The sequence below is a fragment of the Leptosomus discolor genome, chromosome 5, assembly GCF_034619465.1.
Source record: "Leptosomus discolor isolate bLepDis1 chromosome 5, bLepDis1.hap2, whole genome shotgun sequence".
NCBI lineage: Eukaryota > Metazoa > Chordata > Aves > Leptosomiformes > Leptosomidae > Leptosomus > Leptosomus discolor.
Genome location: NC_141395.1, coordinates 52902346 through 52924707, shown reverse-complemented (window position 1 = coordinate 52924707; position 22362 = coordinate 52902346). Strand labels below are relative to the sequence as shown.

General features: G+C 40.2%; 1 protein-coding gene across 1 annotated transcript; it reads right to left on the bottom strand.

The window, feature by feature from the left end:
- Positions 1 to 2804: 2804 nt before the first annotated feature.
- LOC104352502 (carbonic anhydrase 2) lies at positions 2805 to 22322 on the bottom strand. Its single transcript, XM_086465489.1, has 7 exons — positions 22174 to 22322; positions 21428 to 21625; positions 11001 to 11119; positions 8430 to 8522; positions 7616 to 7678; positions 5994 to 6149; positions 2805 to 3653 (listed from the first exon to the last, which is right to left on the bottom strand). The coding sequence occupies exons 1-7, from the start codon at positions 22205 to 22207 to the stop codon at positions 3534 to 3536; spliced, it is 783 nt and encodes a 260-aa protein (XP_086321615.1). The 5' UTR covers positions 22208 to 22322; the 3' UTR covers positions 2805 to 3533.
- Positions 22323 to 22362: the final 40 nt, after the last annotated feature.

The following is a 22362-nucleotide window of genomic DNA, read 5'->3' as shown; positions in this document are numbered from 1 at the left end:
ACCATGTACCAATATTTAAAGGGTGGCTACCAAGAAGATGGAGTCTCCCTTTTTACAAGGAGTCACATGGAAAAGACTAGCAGTAATGGGTACAAGTTACTCCTGGGCAGATTCTGATTTGACTCAAGAAGAAACTTTTTTAACATGAGGACAATTAGACATTGGAATAGTCTCTCAAGGGAAGTGGTGGATTCCCCTACATTGGACAGTTTTAAGACTCAAATTCACAGGGTGCTGGGCCATATCTTTTAAACTATATTTTTACCTTGAAAGGTTGGACTAGGTGATCTTTGAGGTCCCTTCCAACCTAGTATTCTATGATTCTATGATACTCTTCTATAAGCTATCTGGACTTCTATAAATATTGCAGACTCCATGCAGGGCATTATTATCTAATCTACCAGGGAACATCCCTAATCACAGTCTACCCACCCATGTCAATCTAGGACACATCCAACCCTTAGAAATAGCAGTGGAGAAATCATAAAATGTTCTAACACATGGAGTTGGCAGACAAGTGCGAGACAGGATCACGAACTGTGCAAAATGAACAGTTTGCAAATGAATGTGCTTCTCTCTTTCTCCCCATCAAAGTGCTGGCTGAGCGTCTTACGATGACTTCAAACTAACACACTAGCCTTCTTTGTTTCCTTTTTTTTCTCCTTCTAAATAAATTTCCCTTTAATCAGAGCTGCCTATTTGACAGTAACGCAGTTACCTGCAGTGGATCATCTTTTGTTCCATGACCAAAGTGGTGTCTTTTTTTTCATGATTAATTCATGAACAGTTTTCCAGTTGAAAAAAGTCTGAGCATGATGTTAGAATGGATGTTGCTTTAAGTCTGCTGGGGAACCATTGCAAGACCTAACTATAACCTCTTCATACAAGCAAATAGAGAAGGAAAATAGAGGTCAGGAAGAAGAACTGGATGGTTCTGTTTGCTTTTATCTTAATCGAACTCACTATTCAGGAAATGGATGATGAATGCCAGGGAAATTGTTTTCTTCATTTCTGGGTTGACCTTAAGATATGTCTTCCTCGGAAAAGCTGTCCGTTGCACAAGAGTCTAACTGCAAAGTGTGAATTTGTGACAAGCCCATGTACCATTTCATGCTAGAGAGGGTTTTTTATGAGGATTTTGGGGCCGGTTCTCTAAGTTTGTTCACTTAGAAAGAGAAAAAAAAAAAAAGAAAAATGAAGAACAGCATTCCTTTGCAGACCACATAGGGCAGACATACTGCAGGCTGTTCCTGTAAGCCATGATATGGCTTACGAACACCAGCTTGCATTATCACCTTAGAAATAAAGTTCTTGCATACATTTTTTTGCAAGGAAATTGTTTAGAGTTTGTGACTACTAACAAGCACTTCACTTCAACTTCAGCAAAAGGATGCTACCTGTGGGTCATAAGTGGGTCATAAGCTTGTTAAGTCTCCATCTTTGGAGGTACTCAAATGCCATCTGGGCATGGTCCTGGGCAACCTGCTCTAGGTGGCCCTGCTTAAGCAGAAGGGTTGGACCAGATGACCTTCAGAGGTCCCCCAACCTCAGCCATCCTGTGATTCTGTAAGGTATTTACTCTTGGCTTGCTTCAGCAGTTTTAAGCCACAAGATATTTGATCTATAATTCGAATTTTAGAGGTCTAACCGCCCTTGCATTGTTTAGGGGACACGTGTGTAGCACTCAGGCCCACAGGTGACACTTAAGAGTCAGTAAAGTGTTCAATTACTTAACATGAAGAACCTGAATCAGTCAGCATAGTTGTTGTAGGAAGAGACAACTACCTTCGTAGCTCCATTCAGAAAAGCTGAACTTAGAACAAATGATCTATGGCAAAGAAATATTTTGGTTTTCAGTCCTGGTTTTGGAGGGGTTTGGGGGGGGGGGACGGGGATGATTTTAAATGGGGAAGCTTTTCAAAGGTTTGATTTGAGTTTTCTAAAAATGTTTGTATGTACTCTGGGAAGGTTTCATTCCCACCTCACATATTTCAAGATGCCAGAAGTTTCCAGACCTAGCCTGACCAGCTGATACCTTACAATGTGATCCGTGATGGGGTAGGAAGCTCACAATAGCTTAAAAACTAGGACCATAATCCAATGACATGAGAGATTTGAAGATTGCTTTTCTCACAACAGCCAGGAGCCTGAGAAGGAAGGTAGCCCCTTATGGTACTGTTTGGATCCTGTGTATTTAGAACAGATTTATATTTAGGTATCTTGCATATGTGTTCACAAACCCACAAGAAATCAGCTAGTAAAGATCCAGCAGTGGAAGTTATTGGAAACTATTGTCTGCTCAGCAATATTTCTGTTGAAAAAAAAATCTTCTGTTGAAATCATTCATATGATACAATACTGCAAGGCTAAAAATGGAATGCTGGTGACACAGTCTTGAAAGATTTGGTCTAGTTGGAGAAATGGATTGAATAGATGTTCTCCATAAAGATGAGGCACCTTGCTTTTGGGTTGTCACATATGGGCAATGTTTAAGCAACCGGTTTGGAGAAGCCTGTTCTTCAGTATGATTTTGTTCAAAATTCTTGTGAGGGCATCTTTCATTATGCAGTCAACTTTGATGATAATTTCTAGTGATATTGCTCAAAACTAACACTTCCTTCTGCTATAAGATAGCTACTTAGAGAAAATTTCCTAACTTATCCATATAGGTTTGCATTCATCTTTGGTGTCATTGAAACTAATTCCCACTATACTATATGTTTACTAACTATGTTTAATATGCAGTGATGTGAACAGATTAGTGACTTCTTTCCCAAATTAAAATAACAGCATGGAAGCAAAAATAGAAGTATAGATTTATTAGAGAAGTTATCTAAAATACAACACTATTTTCCTCTTTAAATTAGAGCATATATTATTTCAATGAAAAGATATTTTGTATTATTTCTATGGTAATAACAACTTTTAAAGACAATACTTAACTTAGAACATTTTTAATTAAAAAATCCAACACTACCATTAAGACATAATCAAGGTTGTTGATAGCACGGGTAAAAATGTAAAACTGTCCCAAAAATATTTACATGTCAGTTTCTTAAAATTAAGTAGTCTAATTCTCAGTATTCATGGTGCTTTACTTTCTCAAAATACTTTTTTCCTAAATGATACCTAGATTCTATATTCCTGTGCTTTTCACAAAGCTTCAAGTTATCGTTAGTTATGTGTACTATCACACCAGTGGATGAGGTTTCTTAAAATGGCTTATTTTGCTATTACCATATCCTCTCCCAAGTAGCCAACATACCAAAGTGTCAGTCGCAGTAATAGTCACCAAAATGCACACAGCCACCACCACTCCCATGCCTCCCCCAACCCCACACCTTAAGAACCCTTTCCTAATTGGCCAAGCGCCTTTCACATTTCATAAGCTGGCATTTTAGATGCAGAGCAAAAGAAAGAATAGATCTTGGAGATAAGATGTTGCCAGGGCACACATGGCAAAGGTTTGATTTGTGCTTAGCAAATGGGACTCCTCACAATCACAGCAATTTCTAACACACTCAGCGCTGAGGTTACTGGAAGGAAGCTCTGACTTCTCTACTCTTCAAAGGCTGACATGGGCGCCAGTTGTCCACCATATGGCACACGGGCTCATTCTCAGCACTGAAGCAAAGGCCACGGAGTTTGCACATCTGTGGAAAAAGGCACAAACATCCTCAAATGCTTGTTCCAGAAGGACTATTTGAATTGTACACCTTTGGCCTGAGCCAGAGGTCCAACTCAAATGGACCAACACTAATGACCAACTCTAATGGTCTAGAGATGGCATCACCGTGTCTCTGCATTTCATCCACACCGTTTCCTGCCCCTGACACAGGATCTCCTGTCCACAAAATATCCTAGCAAGAAGAATTAAGAAAGCACAGAAAACCAGGACATACGCATGCATACATTTTCTGAACTCTGTCCACAAAGAGTTGTTTGTCCTTGGTCCAGATCTGAATTGAAATCCTTTCAGAATCCTTTGCAAATTGTGTAGTTTTGGCTCTTCTCTTTCGAAAGTTGGAATTTTTTAATCCAGTTGAAAAAAACAACAAGATAGCCCCACACCTTACCCTTTGGTCAAATTAAAGCAGCCAAATTCATTCAAGATTATCTTGATTTTCAAATACCATGAGAGGTAAAACTGTTCCACATCAATAGGAGCATACTGTAAAGCTCTAGTGCTTATTCCCAAAGTTAAATTTGTGTTTGCACAGTCTGATGTAATAAAAGCACCTTTACGTCTAAGCCAGCATCTCCAAAACTAGTAAAGAGACTGTGCCAAATTTATAACCCACCCCAAATGTGATCTCGCACAGACAGATGGAACTGCTGCCAGAAATATGTAAGTGGGATACAGGATTTCATACAAGTCAGGCTGCAGGCCAGGCTTTCCCTCGTTAAGGTGGAGGAAGAACCTCAGCAGTGATCAGCCCAGGAGAGGACTTTACCTTCAGGACCAACCGGAACAAAGGTTGGAGCTCAACCTCTGCCAGGAACTTCTGTGTCACTACAGCAAATAACGGGCTCACCACACCCTGCTGTAATATCTAGCTTTTATCTACCTTTGGAAAACCAATTCAGCTTAAACCCAGTGTCAATACTCAGCTTTATGGTTTCTTGTTTTGATCAGTTTTCAAATGAAAAGGCAAGCTGTCACACACACTGTTTTAAACTCCAATCCATCTTTGAAATGTCGATGGTAATATGGAGGGGGGTGTGTGAGAGAAACAAGTAGTGTCTTTTACCACTTGTAGGTGGTTAAAGTAGATGTAGTAGGAAAAACAACTCTATTTTGAGGAATGTGCTCCTGCCCTATAATAAAGCCATATTTGCAAAATTTGGATTATCAATAGTAGTACAAGTAGTTTAGAACAAGTAAACAGTGCCAACTTTGATGATCCCTTGCAGTTTTTTAATGGTAATCATAGCTATAATTATTATTTCAATAGTTCCTCCTTGTCATTTATTCTATCTTTTATTACGTTAAGTCCCACAACAGCTCAGTTGCACTTTTTTCACATGAGCTGAATAAAATCCCTAGAATTATGTGTATATTGTTAGCATGTCTGCCATTGATAAAAGGGATTTAAGTGTTTGAAGGGTAAACTAAAGCCCTTCAGGGCTAGTTTATATTTATAGGCTCTAGATTCTATTTATACCTCCCACACAGATGCAAACCCGAGGATGGAATCTTGCCTCTATATAATTTCATCAACGCATGGTGCAGAAAGCTAGGGCCAGGAGTGATTTAATCTGCATGAGCTCCCTACTAGTAGGAAGACCCTATCCTTCTCAAGCTGCTCAACAGAATAAAGGGTTTTTTCAGTCTGCAAGTTTTGCCTCTTCCAAACAACACAGTTTTGTTCGGATTGTCACAATTCTGCATGGGATTTCCCAGTCTGTTCTGCACTGAATAGAACTTGTAAAGTGAGCTCTCTGTGCTGGAATGCTGGAAGATCAACAAATCAACTACAGATCTACAGTGTGAGACTGAGGATGCAGAATAAGTGCTTGTTAGATGCTTGGTAAACCCATTATTTTCAGGGCAATCACACCCAGATAGCGATGTGCATGTACAGCAAACCTGACGATGCTCACAATACATGCTAGACTAACCCTGCATGTGCAAATGGTCCTTTCATGCATGCTACAATTTTCCCAGATTTTTACCACATGTCAGCTCTAACCATGTATCTGGAAAGCCTGATTAGATTTTCAAAACCCCTGAAATTTCCCCTGGACTGTGTTCAAATGGAGGACAGCCTTACATTTTATAGCAAACTCTACTTCCACCTATAGAAGCAGGGTCCTGCCAGAAAAGGATAATCACTTCAGATATATATTTTTTTACATGTAATGCTAGCTAATACCCTGCATAGCTCTGCAGTAACATAAACTGCCATTTCAAAAATCATCAGGAGGGCTGAACTGAAGCAGTCAGTATGACTCCAGTACATATCTACCGGCAACATTCATTGGCGACCTACCTGCTCAGGACTGACAGTGATGGGCTCCTTCAGAACATGCCAGATCACACATTCGAGCAGTGGGGGAGTGGTCAGTGAGCCAGAGTACGTCCAATAGTCTCTGCATGCAGGAAGCAGTCCAGTTGGGTCAAAGTTTGTGAAGGAAGCTTGCTTTCCCTACAATAAAAGTAGATGGGCTAATGTCAGGGGAGAGACCACATACATACACTGGGCTTGCAGTAGTAAAGTCTCCTACAGGGAGCTCCATGTTTGGAGAAAGGCAGAAATGGAGTTTGGCATGAAGTGTTGAGTGCCTCCTATAGTACATTTGGGATTAAAGACTTTCAGCAATATATTTCATAGAATAATAGAATAGTTGGGGTTGGAAGGGACCTACCTTTAAAGGTCATCTAGTCCAACTACCCTGCAATAAGCAGGGACATCTTCAACTAGATTAGGTGGCTTAGAGCCCTATCCAACCTCACCTTGAATGTTTCCAGGGATGGGGCTTCTACCACCTCTCTGGGCAGCCTGTTCCAGTGTTTCACCACCCTCACTGTAAAAATTTCTTCTCTATCTAGTCTGCTTCTAAAAAGATTGCCCCCATCTTTCTCATAAGCCCCCTTTAAGTACTGAAAGGCTGCAATAAGGTCTCCCAGTAGCCTTCTCTTCTCCAGGCTGAACAACCCCAACTCTCTCCGCCTGTCCTCATAGGAGAGGTGCTCAGCCCCCTGATCATCTTCGTGGCCTCCTCTGAACCCGCTCAAGCAGGTCCGTGTCTTTCTTATGCTGGTAGCCCCAGAGCTGGACACAGTACTCCAGGTGGGGTCTCACCAGAGCAGAGTAAAGGGGGAGAATCACCTCCCTCAATCTGCTGGCCACATGTCTTATAAAACTTTCAAGACACTGTTTCTCATTTCAAGTGTTGAATTTACATTTCTTGCTCCTAGGGGTATGATTTGACCTTGCCTGAAGGAACAATGAGATTTCAGATGCCATGTACACCGATTGCACTGGAAACCTAGAACCTGGGAGACCTGTTGGGAGAGTCCACTGCAGTAAATGGTAACATACATTTACCTCAAAGGCAGCCTGATGACAAAGATGACAGTTCAGTCTCATTCTATACCTTTCCTGTCAACATTTCTCACTGGCACAGGCTTTTACTCACTATGAAGGTACCTAACTACTCAGTAAGTACTTTTAGTTTCCATTACTCAGCTCATTTAGATCACACACACGCCTTACACAATATTTAAAATACAGAAAGGCTTTCTTTCCTAATAGTTATACATATCCTGATCAAACTTCTTATCTGGAGTCCTAGAAAGGGCACCTAGAAGAGTAGCTTAGATTAAGAAGGTGACTCCTACCCTATAGGTTTAAATGCAGTTAAAACACTGAGAAATGTAGTCACAGAAATACAAAGTAAGCACCGTTTCTAGTATTCCCTGCCCTCTACCACAACTTCAATCAAATCTCTTTTGCATTCAGGATTACAGGACATCAGCACTGATGGCAGGAAGGTTTATTTGACTTTTGTACATGCAGCAGACTATAGAGAAGTAAAGAATCCAGTTTCTGAAGAAGACGACACAGCACAGTTGTAATTGGCGTCAATCAACACAAACGGCAAATATTACCTTGGTTTGAATGGAGTTCAGAGCATCCACAACTTTCTGTATTTCAGGCCTGGCATTTCCTACCTGTAACACAAGCCATATGAAAATAACCATGCAGTCTCATGATTCCTTGATAACGGTAACAGAAAACTAAAGGTAACACTTTCCCAGCACCATTTCATTACATAAGAGGAGTATTACAGAAAAAGTGACTGGAACTGTCTCTGTAAAATCGTGCCAGCTGACAGTCAGCACAAATAGGTCAGCCAAGGACACTGGAAAGAATAAAGTTATTTTCATTTACAGTGTGTGGTTTTATTTTGCACTTGAACTGTTCTTTTTTCATAGAAGTCACCCTCCCAATAAAATACAGTGAGGTCAGGACAGAGTGCACACTGCTTAAGCACAGTTGCCTTCTCCAGCTAGCTGTGAAAACAATTCAACTAAGATAAACTGCTCTGGGCATTTAACAACAACAGGAAAATGAAAATAGGTGTTATTTAGGCTGGTCCTATTTCAGATTCATACACATATAACTTAATAATGCCCATCACCTTTCACTGACAGAAGTTATGGCAGTGTTACTGTTGGGATGAAGGCAAGTATGCTGCTATAGGGCTGCTGCAGTGATGGACAGCAGTCATACTCCACGACTGCTGTACAATTCTTAGATGTAGAGAAAAACAAGAATTTGGAGCATCACCTAGTTTGCTATGGGTTTAAGCAGTACAGCATAAGGCTGCCTTATTCTATATCTTAGCTTCTTAGGTCTCCCTGCAACACAATGAACATACTGGACTCATCCAAATAATACAAAACAAAAAGTTTAACTAACCTTCATGAAGACACCTACAACAGCCAAACCATCAGGATGCTTCACAGCTTCAGCAAATTTACCATATTTTACGTTCCAGTGAACAATATGGAGCTAGGAGCAAGAAAACAAGAAGCACTATGAAGATGATATTCCATCCACAATATTTTTACAAATGAGGATGCAGGGAAGTTCCTCAGGGGTCAGCATTAGGACCAGTGCCATTTAACATATTTGTCAGCAATATGGACAGTGGGATTGAGCGCACCCTCAGCAAGTTTGCCGACGACACCAAGCTGTGTGGTGCGGTCAACACGCTGAGGGAAGGGAGGCCATCCAGAGGGACTTGGACAGGCTGGAGAGGTGGGGCCATGTGAACCTCATGGAGTTCAACAAGGCCAAGTGCAAGGTCCTGCACCTGGGTCAGGGCAATCACAAGCACAGATACAGGCTGGGCAATGAGTTCATCGAGAGCAGCCCTGCGGAGGACTTGGGTGTGCTGGTGGATGAAAAACTGAATATGAGCTGGCAATGTTCGCTCGCAGCCCAGAAAGACAATCCCATCTTGGGCTGCATCAAAAGCAGCATGGCCAGCAGGTTGAGGGAGGTTATTCTCACCCTCTACTCTCCTCTGGCAAGACTCTACCTGCAGTGCTGCATCCAGCTCTGGGGGCCTCCAGCACAAGAAAGACGTGGACCTGCTTGAGCAGGTCCAGAGGAGGGCCACAAAAATGACCAGGGGGCTGGAGCACCTCCCCTATGAGGGCAGGCTGAGAAGTGTGTTTGTTCAGCCTGGAGAAGAGAAGGCTCTGGGAAGACCTTATGGCAGCCGTCTAGAACTTAAAGGGGGCTACAGGAAAGGTGGTGAGGAACTCTTGATCAGGGAGTGTAGTGATAGGACAAGGGGTAAGGATTTCAAACTGAAAGAGGGGAGATTTAGATTAGGTGTAAGGAAGAAGCTCTTTACCATAACGGTGGTAAGGCACTGGAAAATGTTGCCCAGAGAAGCTGTGAAAGCTGTGGATGCCCCCTCCCTGGCAGTGTTCAAGATCAGGCTGGATGGGGCTTTGAGCAACCTGGTCTAGTGGAAAGCATCCCTGCCCGTGGCAGGGGATTGGAACTAGATGGTCTTTAAAGTCGCTTCCAACCCAAACCATTCTATGACGTTAAGATTCTATTAAGTAATTTATTAAACATTAAAAGCAGGTGGTGTTTTACTGCTGAGATTTAAAAACTTCTGTGTACAGTTAAGAATTTGTTGAATCACTCATCTACTTTCAAATCTTATTTATTCAAAAAGGTTTGTCGTGCATTTTATTTTGCTTCTCACTTTTACTCCCAGACAAGTTTTAAATGCAAACCATGCTTACATCATTCTGCTTTTAGTCTGGTGAAACTCCTGTTATTTTCAGCATGAGTTTCTAATGCACGCAGCCTGCAGGATTTTGATGTAGTACTTTAATGCTATATATCCAGGAATTCTTATCAACACTGAAATACATGATTGTCAGTGTCAGAAGCAGAGAAGACGTATTAACTGCAGATCTGACCTTCAATCTAGAGAGTTGGTTTGGTTTGGTTTGTTTGGTTGGTTTGGTTTTTTGTTGTGGGTTTTTTTTTTAAAAAAAAAAAAGTCCTGTCCTTTCCTGGAAAGCCTTTGAAAATAATATGAAATGAATCTCCAGGTCACATTAGCCGGGATGTTGCTTTCTTTTTCATTTCCAAGTTACTTCTAATTTTTCATCTGTCTGTTTTCCCACATATGCAAGTCAAGCAAGTAATTATGGTACTGTGAACAGATGTAAGAGAATGGCAAGTTTCTCAGACAAGAAAAAATCTACTTCTATCTCATGAAAAAGTGGCAGAGCCAATGAATTTGTGGGGCCATTTATTTTATCTGTCAACGAAAATCACAAGTATGTTCAGTCAATGTGTATTTATGAAAGGGTTAAAAAAAGTCTGTCACAGCATCCAGAGGTAGATTTCTAAACAGGGGACAAGAAAAGGTGGGATGCAAGGCACTAAAGTAATTCAATTTCTGCAGTGAGACTGTTATATTCTTAAGTGGTCCAAGTGACATCCGGAGTCTTAAGGATATCACAAAGGTTGCCTGCAAGGCACCACTTTGCTACCTGCCCTCTTCACAGCTCCCTTCTTTGCTACCGAAAGATGAAAGTCTGCCCCAAAATTATTCTGTTTATATAATGTCTCTGATGTTAAAAATTAAAGCCAGGAAAAGGGGATGTCTGTGCACAGAGGTGCTGCAATTCTATTTCTTCCTAATTTTCAAGGGTCACCAAGAAAGCAGGGGAAAACCAGGGATAATTAATGTGGGGTTTTCTGCTTCTGTAGTCTTTTTGACATGAAGCAGATGAGGAAAAAAAATATTACAAGAGTCCTCCAATTCTAATTCAGTTCTTGCAAGGAATAGGTCCTGGGGTGGCATTGTACCAAAATCTTCTACAGTAACCCCCACAATCTTTTGCCCTATGAAGATCAGTAGACAAGCTGCTACTGTGGTGGAATAGTACAAAAAAAAAAGTAAAATACCCATTATACACAAAAGACTGGAGAAGGTAAAGCATGCCCTACCTCTGCATCATACTTCACACCATCCACAGTGTGCTCAGACCCTTGGCCCTCACAGGATCCCCAGTGAATATGAAACTGTACCAGCCTGTAGACTCCATCCAGGGCTCCTCCTTGCAGCACTGCAAAGCAAAGAGTCTCTATTAGCATCTCCCATAACCTTTGTCATCAAGTCTCACTTTAAACTGCAACATCCATCTCAAGTCTTCCAAGTTCATTGCTCTGCATGCTGCCATGCTACTCCAGATCATCTTCAATGGTACACTGCTGTAATATGCCAAAAATCAATAATAAATGTATAAAAACATAAGTGACTTTACAGTAAGCGTCTCATCAGCAATTTAACAGGCATGCTAATATTACAGGTGACAAAGGGAGGGTTAAGGATGTAACTTTTCTGTCACCAAATAAATAAAAAAGGCCAAGAAAAAGAATAGCCTTTGTAAGAGTCTCATATTGTGTTATTCTAGAGAAGTATACTTGAAGACCAAATCATCTTTCACATCCCTTCATTTTAGAGGCTTTACCCATTTAGGCCTTAATCCTGCAAATCCTGTGGCAGATTGGATTGAGTAAAATGCTTTTGGTCCCAAATTAAACCTAAACACCTGTTAGCCATGGGTTGCAGCAAGGTAAAGTGCTAGGCACTGCAGAGATGTGAATTCAAATCTCTTGTCCCTCCCATCCTTTACTCTTCAAGAAAAAGTTTTAAAAGTTATGTTGAAAATGGCTATGCCTACAGAGGCAGATTTTTTAAAATATGGATTGAAAATAAGGCATCTACTAATGCTCTCCGCTATCTGACATTACTCCTGCTGTGGGACTGCTCTAAGTGGAGTGGCCAGCCACACTTTCAATTATACAGGAAAGAGCTCCCTGAGCTCCCTGATTCTGCTTGCTAGTTTTAACCTTGTACTTAAACTGTAACCAATCACCATTATGATATGTAGGATCAAGCCTTATTACTGCAAAATGCTCAAGGCACAGACAATGCCTCCTCCAGTGCAGCATAAAGGACAGAACAATAACTAATAGTTCTATTAAATAGAGCTATTTAAGTTATTAGAGCAAGGTTTCACACTGGTTTGCAGTTGGCTTGCCTTTTTTTTGCTAAGCATCTCAAACTCAAAACTACATCTTTAAGATGTTAATATTTAAAAATAAAAATATTTTAAAATATAATTTGAAGTGTTATATATCTTAGAAATCAATTTATCTCTCATAATATACACAATAAAGTGACAGAAGAGTGTTGACATCAGATATGACACATAAGTGTGCTCTGTGTATGTGCCACAAACAAAATGGTTCTGTGGAGTAAAGATGCTTTCCTCTCAGTCTGCAATTAGTCTAGACACTATCACAATACGTGCATGTATGAAAATAGACATCAAATGCAAATAGGAAAAGGTCACTTTCTGTTCAGGTTTGAATAATTCTGATTATATGCAAGCATGGACAAAAACAGCCGTGGATACTTGGCAATGAGGTGAGAAGGATTTGACTTAAATTGGAATACATGAAAATTAGATATAAGATTTATATAAAACACATTAGTTTTCACTCATGTGCCTTACACATGCAAAATTTGGGTTCAGTTGACAAATTTAGCATTTGTCTGAGGCTCCTTTGGTAAATATATTTAGAAGTCTCCCAACATGTATCTGTTTGAAAAATGTGAATATATCTTCCACTACAGACCTTGTAATTTCTAATACTGTAGCCAACACTGAACAGCCAACAGACTGAGACTTGCCCTACCTATTGCAAGCTATGGGATACAAAGTAGAATGGCTACTTAAAGTAATTAAATAGGAACATATCTTATTCTACTTTTATGATTCGGCATATGCTTGCTGCCAAGAAGCTTAACTGTTGCAAGGACAGGACTACAAATCAGAATACTTCCTCTTCAAAACAGCAACTGAATGTGCATGAGTTCCTTTTGAAAATGAAGTAATCAGTTGCTATGTCTTTACAGATGCAAACTCATGTAATCCACACAATATCATGTTTCATTTAAAAAAGATGCCATGGAGTTGCAACATTTCAGTTTCAGTTCCTTTGGCTAATGGACTTGCTGCTCATTGCAGGTATAAATGGACTGAGGTCCCAACATTCCTCCACCTCAGGAAGCACTAATGCAGCACCGGTTAATCAGCCATTACTAATGGAGAGCATGCTGAAAAGCAGAACCATGCAATCTTAAATCCATTTGCAGTGTTATTTCTCTACACAAAATTTACTATAGTCTCATAAAACTCAAAAGATGCACAAAAATCTTTTTGCAGTTTTTGCTTACTTTTCTCATTCTGTGGTTCTCAAATCCAGCACTAGCTTATTTTGACTCACAGCAGAGCATTCAAAGAGAGTAATAGTTAATTAGTGTGAATGAATACAAATTCAGCAGGCTTAATTACAGAACAGCCCTTCTTGTTCTAGCCTACCTTAAGCAGTTATTTTTTTAATACTTCCCAGCCTTTCCAAAGAAGTAAAATTTAACATTAAACTTAAAAGGCAAAGTAGAAACATTAGAGTTTCAATTTTTTCCAGCACAAGCTTTTTAAACCACAAATAACTGCTACCAGCTTTTGCAAAGCAAAAGTCCTTCAAGAATCAGAGCAACATTCACACTGGAACTTCCCTGTCCTTGTCCCATGTGACATAAACATCAGTTCAGGCCATGCTGATGATAGAAGACCAACCTTTCCATCCCGTTTTTTTGAGGGATGGGAAATTCCAATCCATATTTGAGCATCTCACTGTTCCTTTTGAAATTAGTATTAGTGAAAACCATCCTGGAAATACATATGTAGCTGTGCTCCCTTTTGTTATATAGCACAGCTTTAGATGCAGGGTGAAGACAGCCCAAGCCAACCTGGAAAACACATCCTTTTCTTACAGATTCAACCTACTCAAAACAATTTACATCATAACGTGGTCTTCATATATGTGTAACAGTCCAAGAGGTGACAGCTTGAAAAATGCAACTTCTTTCCTATTTGACAGTTATTTGAACTGTTACAGTGAGACAAATTTGCAGCTACTTTGCTTAGATTAAGAAATGGTAACAGTTTTCAACTTTCTACTCTTTACTGAAGAAGTTATAGTAGCAACATCCAGTAATTGTATTGCACTTGTTAAATGATCTCATAACATTTTCTGAATTAGGTGAACATAAGTATTATCAGTGGTAAGTTGGAAAGTCAAACAACTACACAAACCATTCCATTTATGCCCGTGGGATTTCTTGGATAGAAAAGGTAAACTCGATTTGTCTCCATTACACTTTCTTAGGATATTTGGAAATACACAGAAATCAAAGGGCATTTTGCTGCCTCTGGGACAGCTGTTTACTGAGGCCACACAACTCCACTGTTCTATTTAAAGACAAGTCACTGGGTAGTTACCAGTCCCACGCATAACAGAACAGCTTTGTAAAAAAATACTGTGGACCACTTAATAACTTTTTTCAGGAAGTGGCAGCACCCACATCTGAATTTTTGCAGGAATACTGTTAAATTACTGTAATTTAGTTACCTCCTATGGGATGTTCTCTCTATACAGAGCAGGAAACTAAAATCTTAATAAGGCAATAAACCTGTCAAAGAAATAATTGAAACAGCTGAACTACAAGACAGTTTTATGATTTAGAACGAATTCCTTCCTGTCATACAAATTAGCATGGTAAGAAAACTACTACTCTAAAGTTTGTTACTCTGAGAAAATGCAGAATGAGAACATGTTCTTCAAATGGAAATCACTGACAGCAAAGCTCCTTCCAGTAGCTGAAATAATGGGTCCATGACAGCACAATGGATGCTCAGAGCTCCAAACTTAGGAAATTTAGTTCTAACTGAGATTCCATCAAAAAAAAAAAATAAAAACCAAAACATAGCAGCAGCACATTTCAAGCATCTGTCTTTGAGGACAGCCCTCTTGCGCACACACTGCTTTGGCATAAAGCAAGCCATGACTTTGTATCAGTAGATGTGCACTTGTATATGACATTGTAGGTATGTGTGTATGTAAATATATGCACAGTATATAGATTAATGTTTTGTAAGCTTTTGTGTATACACAGACATCAGTCTGATAGCAAACATGCCTTGAGGAGACAAATTAGATGAAACATTACTTGAGAAATAACATAATCTTGATCACCATGCACTATTAATGGCACAAAAAAGGCTCTTATGAGGATGCTCAGGGATTAGCCTTGTGTTCTTATGCAACGATGGGCTCCCCCATCTGACAGACTGAAGAGTTCAGTTAGGGTGAGCTGTCACTTCCGTGAAACATGGAGTACAGAGCGTCACGTTTTGTGAGATGTTTCCTTCTTTATGTTATCTCTTTCAGACATTCCTCCTAGGACGCTGTATCATGACAAGCAAGAGAGCAAGACAGCATGCAAGCATCTGACCGTAGAGATCATACTTGGAGAAAACATCTGTAACAGGTTCCACTACGAAAAACTACGTAATTAGTATCTCATAAGGAAAAAAACCACCAATAAACACCCTACTCTGAACTTACTAGAAGGTTAGCCTGATAAGGCAACAAGGATGTTCCACAGAGATAGACCAGAATGAAACATCTGCCAAAATGCATCAGGGCTGCAGACGTGTGTAGTGCCAGCAGGTCAGTCTGATTCACCTCAGTTGAACTATTTCATCCAGATTGGGTAGCAGTCAGACAGACTCTGACCTGCTTAAGGATACAAAGTCACCTAAGTTCTTAACTTTCCTCCCACTCCCTGCAACCAGTGGAGTTTTTTTTTTCCTCATGTAGTCTCTTAAATGGAAGTACTCTGAGAGCCATAAGGTGCCATATCGAGTTCCTGTTCAGCCTTCAATCATCATGTTCCACACCATGAGCCCACAATGACTTTGTAAGAACCAAGAAGCATTAGAATTTTCTTAAAAGTAACAATTGGTTTAATTTCTGATGGTAATAGCTCTAATACTAATCTCAGTGACTGCTTATAGTACTGAAAATTGTGTATTGGACATGGTGCTCATACCACATTGAGATCTAATGAAGGATGAACAAATTTAAGGTGTAAGTATTGCCTCTAAGTACGCAGCAGTCCCTCATGCCTACAAGTGAACGAACAAATACATTGGCTGGGAAGAGTAGTCATAGCGACATCTGGCACACAGCTTCGTTACATCTTAAAAATAAACTTTTCCAAGTGGCCCTAGCTGATAACAGCTCACTAGTTTCTCCTGGTTTTGAACTAAAAGTGCCTCTAGAGGAGGAATCTGGAAGTGAAGGAAGTTGCCATGATTCTTAAATGCACAATCCATGTCACACTTCTGCTCAGAAGTTCCAGAAGGTTTTGTGGGGTTTTTTGTTTGCGGGTTTTTTTGTTTGTTTTGTTTTTAAAAGCTGATTAAGTGAAGGCCGCTTTTGGGCTTTGTAAAGAAATGAAGGCCTGAAACATGTAGGGCTGATCTCAAGCCCTCTCATCTTCCTTTCGAGTTACTGGAAGCACTAGAGCTATTCTCAAATCAGTTGCTTACGTAGGCTTTCCAGCTACGTGTGATCCCAGTTCTCACAAGAACTGACTCAGCGATCACACACCCTCTGGGACCTCTGACTTTCTAGTCAAGCAGTGCACAAAAGTACTTGTGACACATAAGCAGGTGTCTTAATACAGTACAATAAAGCTATAAGCAATCAGTTTTCCAATTTATGATTCTGAAGGGTCAACACATTGCTTAGGCTATGCTGCATTGTGGACCTTCAATCCATGACTGTATACTGATAACCAGCAATAGTATTCTGGCATAGCTAATATTACATCTTGGGAGTCAGGAAGCCTAAAAATAGACCAGTGGCAGTGACTTTGATTAAGAGTTTTGCCTGAAAGACAGCAGACCTGCATGTTCCTTCCTCCATTTACCAGCTGAGGTAGGAAGAGAGAAACAGTAGCACAACTTTCAGAGTAACTCACTGCCAACCAAGCAGTGCTAATGCACTGGCTCTCGGCTAACCAATGCAAGAAAATAGATTGGCTTGTTTACAGCAAGTTATATTTCAGGATAGCTAAAGCATCCTCATTAATATTTACAATTATAGGAAGAATTGGGCAACATATTGATTACAACTACTGAAAGTCTCCCAAGGGGTGCTAGTATCAAGGTCTACAGTATTTTCATTTCCCTAGGTCTCCTCATAATTTTAAAGTTCTAGTATGATTTAATATTTGCCAAAATGTCAGATTTACTTGGGACTGTCTTGAATTTCAGTATTATCTCTAACTTGGCAGCAAGGAAAGAAAAGGAAAAAATTAAAAGACTCATCCACAAGCAGAAATTACCAGTACATTTAGTAATGTCTCTAGAGCCTTACACTCTTGATAATTGCAGTTGCAATTCACTTCTGTCAGGTTCTACAGCTAAAATATGATATTTTAACATTCTTGTTATGGAATAAATTAATTGATGATTGACTTCTTCCTTTTATAAATTCATCAAACACATGATCGGAAAATTCAGAATACAGCGCCTACCGCTGTGAGCATTTCCCATTTGAATTTCAGGTTTTAGGTGAATTCTGAAAAGTTTTCTGGGAAACTTACACAAAGAACACATAAGTGCATTACACAATCTTTCAGTCTCTTGAGGCTTTCCTGAGCAAAATCACTTCCTGCAGTTTTACAGCTCTGAGAAGTTGTTTACTTCTGCCTTTTTAAGCGAGTGAAACAATACACATGTCTTTACAGCAGACTATAACATAATGTATGATATGCTAAAATAAGTACCCTTAATGAGACAATCCTTTGCTATAAAGTTCCTAAGATAAGGCGCATTATCATAATGTAACAATTATCAGCACTATTTGCTTCACTCATACATGGAAGGTCAGGTCCCAGGATACAAGAGTGGATGAACCTGAATTTGGAGTTTTATTCCTAGCAACACTTTTATCATAAGTTTTTGCTTTTATTATAAAGTTATAGAAATTCTAAAGATGAATGCCTAAAAATAGCTGAACTTTCACTATTATTAAAAGGCAGTGGACATGAGAATTAAGAAAGCAACTGCAAGAACTGAAGGAGAAGAGAGGCTAAGTAACAACTGGAAGAGGAAGTTCACTGTTCACTTTCTACATGCAAGTCCAAGAAACCATTCCGAAAGACTGCAAGAAAGCAAGACAGCAGATATCCTTTTATCTAAGAGAAAATAATGGAATTTCAGCAAAGGAAAGAATGTTCATAAATATGGCAATGGTGGCTTGTGAATTTCCTTTCCATACACCATTTCTACAAACTAGCAACTGTGAAATATGAAGGGGATTCAATTTGGGAATTGACCAAACCTTTAGAAGTGTATTCTGAAACATAACAACTGTCACATAACCCAAGATATTCAAAGGCTATACCATAAGAACTGAAATTGAAGGGGGGGGGGGGGTGTAATTCTTTGGAAGAGGGTTTTTCTAAGCATGGTTAGTAACATCCAAGCATATCTAAGAAAATTAACAAGAAAGCAAAATAAAGTCAGGTTCTAAAGCTATCACAAAGATTTTAACATCATTTCTCTGTTAAAACATCATATAGATCATTGGCATAATTACAACCTGAATCAAGAGTTATATTTATAAATCTCCATCCATTAGTAAAGAGGTCTTCTAAGAAGAGAGAAGAAAACATTTTTTTCTGTGAAGATATATGTCACATAAATTGCACATAGATTATATTTGTTTAAAAACTTAAACTTTTATTTTAAATCCTTCCTGTGCTAAAGAATATAGATGGGACTTCATTTTAAGAAATCCTATTTTTTTCTTTTAGACTTTTAGTTTTTCAAGGATATGGGCAGAAGCATTATACTACATATTCTTGTATGCACACATGTAACAAACATACATTTTGGGGGAAGAGCCTTTTATTTGGAGGAAAAATATTTTACATTAAAATTTTTAATATTCTGATATCTACTTGTGATCAACATCATTCACATTACATATTTTATGAATCAAAGAAATAAGTTAAACTACTTTCAAAGAGTTTTATCTAAACATGCATTTTAGCTTACTTACCTACTTTTACTATACTATTACTACCTGTATTTCTTATTGCAAGAACTCATTTTACATATTCTGAAGAGCAGGAGCCAAACAGACATTAATTCCTAGAACTGCTGTTCAATTTACTTAATGAATGGATCTACTTCTTTGTGTGAAATTACTCAAGTCTTGAAGATTATTCACAAATAATGATCTTACTACTTCATTTTCTGCCTACTGCCACAGGTAATTCATTACTGCATATGGGACAGCTCATAGGAGCAAGCAATGCAGCCTGTGGGAAGTATTTACAGAATTTTATTCCATCGCCTTCTGTAAAACATACCAGCTGATCACATAATCTCATAGTTTCTCCTTGTGACTGTTGTGTGACATCTGACCAAGAATTTGGTACACACATTACAGTCAGTCTCATATTCAGAAATAGGAGTAAATCAGGCACAGTCACATCAAAGACAGCTCTATTTTGCTTAAGGAAAGTAGGTTACCTAGTTAACTGCATACAAATGAAGCCATTAAGTGTGCTGACAGGTAGATTCTATGCACTGTAATTTTCAATAGGAAGTGCGATACTGAAGGATCCACCCTCACCTGGCTTCATAGAGATCCATTTCATGTTTTTTTTCTAAAGAATAATCAGTTTCTGATTCACTAATAGAGCTACTGAGATCATTTCTACTTGCATATCCTATCCTCCCACTCTGAAAGCTGTGTCACTGCGTTTCTGCCAGAGGATCCCTGTCACAGATGTTCTGGTTCTGCACCAACTTTTCTCATAAAAAGCATTCTTCCTACAGACATTTCTTTAAATTTTTATATGTTCCTCCCAGTTTTTCCTCCCAAGTCACCAAATACAACCTAATTTTCACAGTCTTTCCAAACTTATGCACACACAAAGCAAACATATAATAGTTTTGCTATACTGTGAAGACCAGAACCTGTTTCCTTTGGGCTCAGTGAGAGCAGGATGACAGCAAGAGTGGACTCGCATGTATCTGGTGAAAACATAATCCCTTTTTTTGTACTCTGAATAATTTACCTTATTCCCCATGACACTTAAAATGAACATGCATTCAGCTCCTTTAGCTCCTCAGCTGCCCCAGAAAAATAAACACTAAGAAGTCAGAATACCTTTTTCCTTTTTTTTTTTTTTAAGTCATACAAATATTAATGTGGATGCTCCATGTAAGTTATACATTGACCTATGTGTATTCATACAACTGTGAACACTTATAGCTAACCACTTAATAATGTTCAGTATAAAGATTTTAATTAAAATACAAAGGTGCTGAATGTCTATTATACAGTTATATTACATTACCTGCAAAAATTTCACATTTTTAGTAGGCATGGGTCATTTGTTTTCAGCACCATTCCCTAAACAACATCGCCAACAAAATGCTTAGGAAAAATAGGGCACTTGCTCAAGCAAGTTAAATCAAGCAGTGTCTAGCAAAGGCAGTGACTTACAACGGGATTGGGTTTGCTGTCTAAATTAAAAATAGAGGCACATTCATTGTAGCAGGGTGATGATTTCTGCAAACACAGCCTGCTGAAAAACTACAAGTAAAGACAACTTACAAACCCCTTGCTGCAACTGTGGCTTGGATTCCACCTACCCATGATTGTGGCCATTCCTTTCACTAGGATTACTAAAAGGTTTGCACAATTTGGTGCTTAATTTCACCACACAGTATGATGAACAGTAAGATTCTGTGGGATGACTGCCTGCTAGCAAACTTCGTAGGACCATGCCAGATACAGTATCTTTATCTAGAAAGCCCAGCATCAATAAATGTCGGGGTAACAATTGTTTAAATTACAAAATAACAAAGAGGTATTTTCTAAATCACTCCTCTGTTTCTGTGCTAACCTGTGAGCATATTGGCTTCAGGAATATGGAAAAAATATTTTGATAACCAAAGAAACGATTTCCAAACTATTTCCACTTCAAGTTGTTAACTGTAGTCGTTTGTATTCTAAGGCAAATTTCTTCCTGTGACGTATCTTGCCTCTTCCTTAACCATTTGGTCGGTATCTTATGATGAGGTATGCCTAAAATTGTTCTTGTCAAATAATCTTTTTTTTTCCTCTCCACAGCTGAGCCCTTATCCAAATCCTTCTGATTTAAACAGAAATAAAGCAATTCACTTTTCTGGAGTTTAGAGTAGGACAGCTCAAAGCTGCCCAGACAGGCTTAGTTTTCTTCTAATAGGAACTTAGTTTCCTTCTAACCTAACGGGGCCACATGGGATGCTGAATCCTGACGTTACTGAAGCCAAAACACTTCAGCATTTTTTTGTCTTTTAAAAAACCTATGGCCTCAGTAGATGTTTTAGTAATGATAGCTGTTTCTCCCATCTCCGCCCCTGCACACGAAGATGAGGTCTCACCTGACTTGTCAGAAGAATCATCAAACTCCACATTGAAGGAGTGCCCATTGTTGACTATGTTTCTCGCCGTGCCAGCGTCATAACTGAAGCTGAGAGGCTTCAGAGAGGAGTCGTACTTGGCGGACTTGCTGCTAATGGCAATCGGGGACTGACGCTCTCCATTAGCGATGGGGAAGTGTTCGTGCCAGTGAGCCGGTCCTGCAAGACAGCATCAAGCAGATCAGCGGGAAAAGACACGAAGCTCCGGGGATATAAACGATGACTCTCACTCTAGAAACAGGGACGTTTTAACACTAGCACCAGCCTTTAACCCTGACCAGCTGTGCGGGCTGCCGGTGCTGGTGACACGGAGGAGGGGAAATCCCCCCTGGGGACCAAGGCAGGGATCGGCAGAGCCCAAGCCTTGAAGGCTGAGGCTGGGGGCTGAACTGGTGAGCCCTTCCGGAGGTCACCCCGTCCTGCTGGAGCAGCGCCCCATCCTCGCCTCTTTAAGTACAGGAATGCCAGCAGGAAACCAGGAGATGCTCCAGGCAAACGGCTCGGCGCGCCTGGCCCGCTGCTCAGGCGCAGGTGCCACCTCAAGGTTAAAGGGAAGAGGGATTAAAAAAAAAAAGCGCCCCCGAGCTCATTCCCGCTCCGCGCACGGGTCCGGTGCGACGCGCAGCGGGCACGTCCCGGGCGCTGCTCCGGGGACCTGCCGGCAGGTGTCCGCGCCGGCCGGAGCCCCGCGCCCGCCGGGCACTCACCGTCCTGGCTGCCGTATCCCCAGTGGTGGGACATGATGCGCGGCCCGACTCTGTGCGCGGAGGCTGTCGCAGAGCCGTGGCCCCGGCGGGCTCTCAGGGGCTTTTATAGGCTCCCGCCAACTCCATGCCCTTCTCCGCGGCGGGAGGAAGGGGTGGGGAGCGGAGGCGGAGGAAGACTCCGCTGGGGGC

Excerpts from the sequence above, each read along its gene's own strand:
- LOC104352502 (XM_086465489.1), bottom strand. The coding sequence starts at position 22,207 with ATGTCCCACCACTGGGGATACGGCAGCCAGGACG. Across the intron at positions 21,626-22,173 it reads GGGATACGGCAGCCAGGACG|GACCGGCTCACTGGCACGAA; the intron begins GTGAGTGCCCGG and ends GCTGTCTTGCAG. Across the intron at positions 8,523-11,000 it reads GTGTGAAGTATGATGCAGAG|CTCCATATTGTTCACTGGAA; the intron begins GTAGGGCATGCT and ends TCTTGCTCCTAG.